General features: G+C 38.7%; 1 protein-coding gene across 1 annotated transcript; it reads right to left on the minus strand.

Moving 5' to 3' along the window:
• Window positions 1–1,473: 1,473 nt before the first annotated feature.
• Window positions 1,474–1,719, minus strand: LOC132648619 (keratin-associated protein 16-3-like). The gene has a single exon (XM_060370840.1). It carries the CDS (start codon window positions 1,717–1,719, stop codon window positions 1,474–1,476), a length of 246 nt encoding a protein of 81 aa, XP_060226823.1.
• Between the last annotated feature and the right edge of the window lie 7,494 nt (window positions 1,720–9,213).

Consider the following 9,213-nt stretch of genomic DNA (forward strand, 5'->3'; position numbering starts at 1 on the left):
TTGTACCTAAGAATTGTATTTAGGCTAATATAGAATAATAGCTTTTCATTTTCTCCCCAGATGATATTATTATATTTTACATTAAAACTTTTTCAACTTAAAATACATGGAGCATATTCTACCTTTTACTTATCTCAAAAAATAAGCTGTTGGTACTGACCAGTGAGAGAAATAAAAAAGGCCCTTAAAATTATATTTTGGGAGAATTTCTAACAGTAGAGTCAAATCTAAGTGAAGATTAAAATTACTCTAATTACTTAATTTTCAGTCATGAAATAAGCTTCATTTAATAGAATGATGAATATTTAAGGCAGAATTAAATGGTTTCCTTTTTAGGAAAGGAAAAAGTTGTTTAGCTTCCTTGGGAGTACAGATTTTTGTATGTTTTTCCTATATGTCTAATAACCACTTAAGAGTGAGTATATATCATGTGTGTTTTTCTGTTTTGGGTTACCTCACTCAAGATAATCTTTTCTAGTTTCAACCATTTGCCTGCAAATTTCATGATTTCTTTGTTTTTAATAGCTGAGTAGTATTCCATTGTTTAAATGTACAAACTTTGGGCAGAATGCGTGGACTTTTATGAAAGAAGGGGGAGATAGAAAGACCTAGAGGGAACGGGAGCTCCAAAAGATGACGAAGAGCCAAAAACAAAACAAACAAACAAACAAACAAACAAACAAAACTGAGCCCTGGAAGGCCCTGAAGAGAATGATACCGCAACTAAAGACCATGCATGGAGAGGACCTAAAACCCCGACTCAGATGTAGCCCCTAGACTCAAAGTCTCCAAGCCTAGTAAGGGGAGCAGGGGTGGTCTCTGGTGTGAACTCAGTGGCTGGGTCTTTGATCACCTCTGCCTGGGGGGTGCAGCCTTGCCAGGCTGCAGAGGAAGACAGTGCAGCCAGTCCAGATAAGATCTGATAGGATAGGGTCAGAAAGAAGGAGAGGAGAACCTCCACAAGCAGTGGACTAGGGGAGGGTCGTGGGAGGAGAAGAGGAAGAAAGGGTGGGATTGGGAGGCAGTGAGGGAGGGGACTAGAGCTGGGATACAAAATAAATTGTAATTTATAAAAACAAAAAAATACAAATAAATAAATATATCATTTAAAGTATGAACCTATAGTGAACTGTTTTAGTAAATGTTTCTGGAATCCTTAGACATAGAATTATTATAATTTGAAGGAAATGTAAGTACAAGCATTTGTAAGTAAGGGTGGTAAAGAGGACAAAGACAACTGATAAGAAAAGGGGAGTAAAGAAGAAAGGTACAGCGGTCAGTAGAGAAGTGGATCCCTGAAGATCAACACTTTATCCAATATTCGCCACATTAGTTACAGAAACAAAGTGGTCCCAAGGGAAGCACAATTCTGGACATAGATTAAACAAAGTATAAAGGTCACACAATAAAGATTTTTACAAAATAAAGATACTACAGAAGGCTAATCCAAAGGTTGTAGATTCAAATATTTATTCAGTAGAAGCTGGAGAACCCATACCCTCCACAGCATGAAGGACGGCAGCAGCCATATCCGTAGCTAGAACCATATCCGTAGCCAGAACCATATCCAGAGCCATATCCGTAGCCTGAACCACATCCATAGCCAGAGCCATATCCGTAGCCTCCATAACCACAGCCATAGCCCAGTCTGCGGAAGCTGTTACAGCCACAGCCATAGCCGCAGCCCAGGCCTCCGTAGTAGCCGCTGTAGTAGCTCATGGTGTGGGAATTTCCTTTGTAGTGGCAGGACAATTCTGTCAGTGCAGCTCCACAAGCACATTTATATAGAGAGAAGCCACGCCTCTAAATGTCATTCATTAAAGCACACTGAAAACTATGCCAACAATCTTGTTTCTTGGGACTCAACCGCATCCACTCCTTGTTTGCCTGGCAGGTGATTAAAAGGTTATGCAACTTGTTTAATGGCCCTGCTTTATTTGGATGCCTAGATAAACACTGTGCCTCTAATAAAAAATAAAAAAAAAATACTGTGCTGTTTATAGTCCCCAAGCATGCTTGAGTTTCTCAGTTTCCCCCTACAATAAAATCCTTAACTCCAAATACTGAAATGGTATCACCTGATAAGGCATTTATCCTCTAACTTCATCCTTCATTTGACATTCCATAATTGAAGATTTCTTTCCTACGCAATTATTTTTTGCCAAGAATTCACATGTACTGAATCATAACTGTTGAAATGCTACTTAGTTTATACGATGACTATCAACCATGAAGTCTGTTTTGATACCATTCACTCTAAAGTCAGCTGAGAATCACATTGTGTAATTTAATGATCATATCTACTTAAAAAAACTAATCACAGATGGAAGTCAAGAGCTTCTGATTTTTCATCTTTCCTATATAGACAGTCAGCTTGGTAGACATCATTAAATATGGAGTAGAGAAAAACCTGCTAATTCCATATACATAGGTACCTGCTCCAAACTCATCTTCATTTAGGCTTAAATTTTAGGCATTCATAGGTCTCTACAAGCATATAATGTACTATGATCATATCATATATACGCATTCAATTACTCTCTCTCAACCATCCTCTATCTTTCCTTTTCCTCTGCCTCATCCACAATCTCCAGCTTGGCAATGCCCCATTCACTTTGAGGTTCCTTTCTCTTGCTTGCCCATGTGAGAAAAAAACTGTAAAACTTTCTTTGTGATGATAACTCCCTTAAAATGATTTTTTCAGTTCTTTCAATCAACACAAAATATTGAAGAAACTATCTACTCAACATAAAATTCAGTATAGTTTTGACTGTTCTTAACCTCGGTTGTATACCTTTATTGGTAGTTTTAATTAAACAAAGCAATGCTCTCCTAATTGAACCTGGCTTATTTTTAACCAACCTCATTATAAGTATTGATGAACTTATTAGGTGTTATCTATAAATATTCATGCGAGCTATTCATCTGAGGAGAACAGCTGGAATGTCTTTGCAGTATAGAATCAATTTATTCATTTATTAGTTCATCAGATATTTACTGGCTGCTTTTAAATTTCATAAATCAACAGATTCAAAAAAGAACTAATCAATGAATTTGATGAAAGCTACATTCTGGTATGTGAGTTATGTATAACTAAGAAGTATGAATGCAAAGTGAATTAAAAACAAGATGACTGGCTTCTTTGTCTTCCTATGAGGACTGGTAAGGCTGCTCTCCCCTCAGGTGGAGGTGAACAAAGAGCCAGCCCATGAGTTCATGTCAGAGACAGTCCCTGTTCCTATTTGATGAGACCTGATAGACTAAGGTCAGGTGGAAGGGAAGGAGGACCTCCCCTATCACTGGGGGAGGGGAATAGAAGAAGAGGCAGGAAGGGTGGGATTTGGAGGTGGTGGGGGAGGGGGCTACAGCTGGAATACAAAGCAAATAAACTGTAATTAATAAATATAAAATTAAAATTGGGATAAAAGAAGTTCTAGACCAGCTTGCACTACATAAAACCCTAATAAAGAATAAAGTAAAAGTAAAGTAAAATAAGCATTTGTAAATAAAACATTGTTGTGACATTCCTGGTTGGAAAAAAATAAAGTAAGACTTAAATAAATTGTTCTGTAATTGGGAAAAAAAAAAGATGAATTAGAGCTTCATTTGGAGATCTGTATAGTAGTCTCACCTGTAGTAGGGTTACTGAAATAACAAGGCATAGTGACCTGTTAGTTGACATGGTTGTTCTATCATTAGACATCTATAGAACACTGTGTGTTTCCAGCTGTCTTCCCTCAGAAAAACATTCCTGTTCCATTCCTGTTGCTTAATATTTTCAAATGATTTTTCCATCTTAATTAAATGCATGTGTCATTCCTTCAACGTTTTCTCTGAAATTTTTCTCTTTTGTCTATATTCTCTTTTTAAATATTTTTGTTCTTTATCCTTTATTGAACTTCCCCTCAAAATGTCAAAGTAGGCTATATATATGCCCATGGTGACCAACAGGGGAAACACATGTATGTTTCCAACTTTGCTTCATATCTAGCCAATTTGAAGGTTTTTGTTCTAGAAACACCCTCTGAATATGTAACATTATCCAGACACTGAGCTGTATTATGAAATTTTACTAATAAATAAAATCCCTCCTGCCCCTATTCGAAGAGAGAGCACATGAGTTATTTTTTTATTGCTGTAACAAAACACCCTGACCAAAAGTGAGTTATGGAAGAAAGTATTTATTTAGGCTCATGGTAAGATAAATAAAAGTCCATCATTTTGAGGAGGCAAAAGAGAAGGCAAGCCTGGCAGCAGAAGCAGGAATCTGGGAGATCACATATTTAGCAAGCATCAAACAGAGACAACAAACTTAAAATGGGAAGAGGATAGAGACTTTTTTCATTGCTGCTTTATTCTTTATTTTTTATTATAATATTTTATTTTTTAATTACAGCTTATTCCCTTTGTATCCCACCTGTAGCTCCCTCCTTCTCCTCCCAAACCCACTCTTTCTCAGTCTTCTCCCCTGCCCATCCCCCAGTCCACTGATAAGGGAGATCTTCCTCCCCTTCCTTCTGATCCTAGTCTATCAGGTCTCATCAGGAGTGGCTGCATTGTCTTCCTCTGTGTCCTATTAAGGCTGCATCCCCCTGAGGTGGAGGTGATCAAAGAGCAGGCCAACCAGTTTATGTCAGAGGCAGTCCCTGTTCCCATTACTTGGGACCCACTTGGACACTGAGCTGCTTTGGGTTACATCTGTGCAGGGATTCTAGGTTATCTCCATGAATGGTCCATGGTTGGAGTATCAGCCTCAGAAAACACCCCTGTGTCCAGATATTTTTTGGTTCTGTTGCTCTCCCTGTGGAATTTCTATCCCCTCCAGGTCTTTCTATCTCCCCCTTCTTTCACAAGATTCCCTGCACTCTACCCAAAGTTAACTGCAAAAAATAAAGTAATCCCATTAAAAAATGGGATAGAGACTCTTAAAGCCAGCTCCCAGTGATTTACTTCCTCCAGCAACCTCCACCTCCTTGCTCTGTACAGCCTCCGCAAATGGCTCCAACAACTGGGGACCAAATGTTCAAATACCCAGGCCTGTGGGGTATATTCCTCAGTCAACCCCCCACTGATACCTATGCTGAACTTTTCAGGTACCCTCTCTCAGATGAAGCACTTTCCTTCCATGCTACTCGCCACTATATTCTGCAACCATACCAATAACACAGTCAGTGCTGGTGGGGTTTGTTTGTTTTATCACTGACTAAAACACATTATTTCATACCTGTATCTCATAATTAAAACAAAAATCAGAATGATGACTATAGTGAGATAGATCAATTAATTATACTAGATCTCTGCGATTTATCTAAAAAGATTAAAAGTCCTAAAAGTACAATGACTGAACATAGCACATGTGCATGGTTTCAGTCCTGACTTGTCTATTAACTACGCTTTCTCTTCTAGCTACTTCGTGGTGTCCCATACCACAGTGATGTATTAAGTCTTGTCCATTTTTAATTTTTCATTATTTAAACATTATTACATATTATTTCATTTGTTTGTGTGCAAGTGCATGTTCATATGTCCAAGTCAAAACTATGAAGTAATTTGTCAGTCTTCTTTTCATTTGACTTAAATTCAAGTTAATTCTGATCTATAAACTCAGTAAATAATAGATGACATTTATCTGCTTGACTTGGAGATAAAGTAGTAAAAAGAAAAATAAATCCCCCAAAATTCTAGAGCTAATGTTTTAGTGTAGGAGACAGATCATAAACAAATGCAGACTTAATTTATCCTCTCAATCAAAAGATCGCTGACTTGCTAATAAGATCTAAGAGTTTTACGAACAGTGGGGAAACTAACTCAAGGTTAAATAAATAAAAGAAAAAGTATTCCAGACTTCCTAAGATCATATCCCAAGGAGAAAATGTGGGAGATGTTATCTACAAAAATATTTTAAATAGTGATAATTGATAAGACAATAAAGAAGTTATAGATGAAAAATATGCAACAGTACTTAGAAGTTATTAAAGCCGATGATAAACTCAGATGGAATGATCTTTTAAAAGTGTTTCTTTAGTGTCCACTTACCTCCACTGGAAATACTGCCTGGGTACGGGAGGTGACCTCTTCAAGCTCCATATCCCTGCTGGTTTAAGCTTCAGCTAGAGTCACCTCCATAGACTCCCAGAATCCTCCCCCTCACAGAGATGACCCCACACGGATTTCTGTTCTTTTCCCCAGTCCTCTCTTCTCTCTCCCCTATCCCCACTCTTCCAGCACCAAATCCCCACCTCTGTTGCCCTCTCTACCCCTCTCTCACCTAGTTCCCTCCCTCCATCTACTTCAGATCTCTCTTTTATTTCCTCTTCTAAGTGAGATTCAAGCAACCTCCTTTGGATCTTCCTTCTCACTTGGCATCTTTGGGTCTGAGGATTGTAGCCTGGTTATCTGTACTTTATAGCTAATGTCTACTTACAAGTGAGTACATACCATGCGTGTCGTGTCTTTCCATGGTAGGGGAGGTGGGCTCCCCCTTTCTGAGAAGTAGGGGAGGAGAATAAAGGGGAAGAGAGAGGGAGGGTGGTACTGGGAGGAGACAAGGGAATTGGCTAAAATTGGGATGTAAAGTGAATAAATTATATAAAAATAAATTAGAAAAAGAAAACTGATTAAGTTAAAATTGTAATCAGTTTCCAATAACTTCAAACATAAAAAAAGAGAAAGGGAATAAATTCGGGGGCTGCCTTACAAAAAAGAAAAAATGAAATTATTCCATCTGTAGGAAAATGGATGGGAGATCTGGAGATCATTGAACTAAAATACAAAAGTGAGTCTTAGAAAGAAAAATATGTTTTCTTACATTTGTGGAACAGATATTGGACAGAGAGTGAGAAACACACACAGACATACACACTGAGACATGCACAGAGAGAGAGAAAAGATAGAGAGAGAAAGAAAGAAGCATAGAAACAGTCACAGAGATTTGTTAGTGTCCTATATGATGTAATGTAGGCTCTTCATCACTAGCTCCCTTCATATTGGAGAGTCTCTAAATTTGGTAGCTGTCCAGCCCCTGGGCTTGGGTGCTTCAGTAGTCCACATCAGTTGCCCTAGGCCTATAGAATTCCCCTAGAGCCTTTTGGTCTTCAGTCCACTTTGGAAGCCAGAGGAACCTGGGCTTTGTTATCAGTGGAAAAATCTAGAATTAGTAGTGGCTGCACCAGAACAGATGAATTATCAAACAAGAAAAATGAATTTGTGAATAGAATAAATCAATTCGCAAACAGTATTCACAAAGTTCACCTGGAAACATGAAGACAATGGATAAACAGAAAAGCTTCTTAGTTGATTCCAGATCCAGTCAACTTGGCAAACAAGGTCATCTACCCCAGAGCCCTCTGATACATATACGATGATAAGAATTTTGACAAGAAAGAGCAGCCCTTGTGATGGGCTGCCTAATCACACGTTCTTATTAAGCGTTCACTGTAGCTGGGAGCAGGATCTCGTAGACTTGGCTGTGAGGAGAATTTCCCAACTCTACAAAGTTGAATGGTGTTCTGGGTGTGTGGAGAGGAACGGCAATAGACTTAGCTGATGAGACTGCTTCCCTGCTAACTGCCAGCATAAGATGGAGATTTGCTCTGGACCCACAGGGCTTTAATTCGCCAACCCCCAAAACGTTTGAAGAAGATTTTTCCAACAGCTTCCAGACAATATCTCAACCTGACTGAGACCTTCCTTTCAATCTTTGGATAGCCTATGCAGATCAATAGAATAAATATGTTGTCAGACTTACACTAGTGTGGGCTAAGAAATGGTGGTTGCTTTGATAAATGCATTGATAAATGTGGGGCATTAGAAGGAATAGAAAACTGTAATTTTTCCTTCTTGTCACTACAAACAAACCACCAACAAGAGAAGTAAACATCATGGACATTTTGCCACACATTTACAAATCAGAGCAGTTTGAGGGGGATAAAAAAACTATTATCACGGGGCTAGACAGAAAGCTCAGAGGTTAAGAGCACTGGCTGTTCTTCCAAAAGCCCTGAGTTCTAGTCCCAGTCAACCACATGGTGGCTTTACAACCATCTATGATGAGATCTGGCGCCCTCTTCTGGCCTGCAGGCACACATGCAGGCAGAACACGGTATAAATAACAAATAAATAAATCTTAAAAAAGACCCAAAACCTAGTATCAGCGTTAAATGCAGAACTCAGACTCTCCATCTATCTCAACGGTAAAAGTGAGAAGACTGTGAGCTGCTAAAGATGGCTCTCGCATGGGTTTGGGGTTGATACTGCTCTGAGGGCATGTCCGCCATCGAAGGGACACATTGCTCTTGTATTAGAAAAGTTGTTGAACTATGCAGATCTGATAACTGCAATGAATGCACCTGAGTGTGTCAGTGTGACACTGGGAGATCATTAAGTCTAGCCTCATTTTGAAAGCCCAAATTTAAAATGAGTACATAATTCTAAATCTGGTGGGTATACTTAATAATATACTAATGTTTCAGTAATAGTCAGATACTGTAAAATGTTTTAGTAAATGAAATGCTGCATGTCAGAACAATGCAGTGAATATCCCCAGGAATATATTTGTAGTTAAAGCAAAATCACCAAAGAGTATGTTTCTGGACACAATTGGGTATGTAAATTTAATATTGTTTTAATTTAGAAGTCATAAATGGGGTCCTGATTTTTCAGTGTTCTCTCTCTTCAATGTCATCTTTCCACCTTCAATGATCCCTTTATATTAGCTACCACTATTTTGAGGATTATTATGACCTAGGGCGTTGGAAGATGTTCCTCAATCATTGCACTGAACTTTGCAATCTCCAGGCTCTTCACAGATCTCCAGAAGATGCTAAATGAGCACATATGTAGCTGACATAGCTACATGTGGTTTCCAGTGATGGTGAGTGGGATGCCTAGAGCTCTTACAAACCACACCGCAGCAAAGAGGCTTAATCCTTCTGCCTATTTACGTTCCCTAGACCACCCAGGCTCACTGACCTCATTAGGATTAATTACAGATCACCCAGTAGAATAGCATTGTATCTAATGCATGCACCTTACTTATCTGAGTTTGTATCTCATCTGAGTTTGTAGGTTCATAAAGCTTCCAAGAATCTGAATTTTCCTTATTACCTCTGATACTTTGTATAGACTGGACACCATGGGATGACACACAACTGTTGTCTGGATACTGAATGATTATAGGATTGAATCAACTATCGCAGCCGGAAGTACAGTATG

Source organism: Meriones unguiculatus, chromosome 17, assembly GCF_030254825.1.
Source record: "Meriones unguiculatus strain TT.TT164.6M chromosome 17, Bangor_MerUng_6.1, whole genome shotgun sequence".
Taxonomy (NCBI): Eukaryota; Metazoa; Chordata; class Mammalia; order Rodentia; family Muridae; genus Meriones; species Meriones unguiculatus.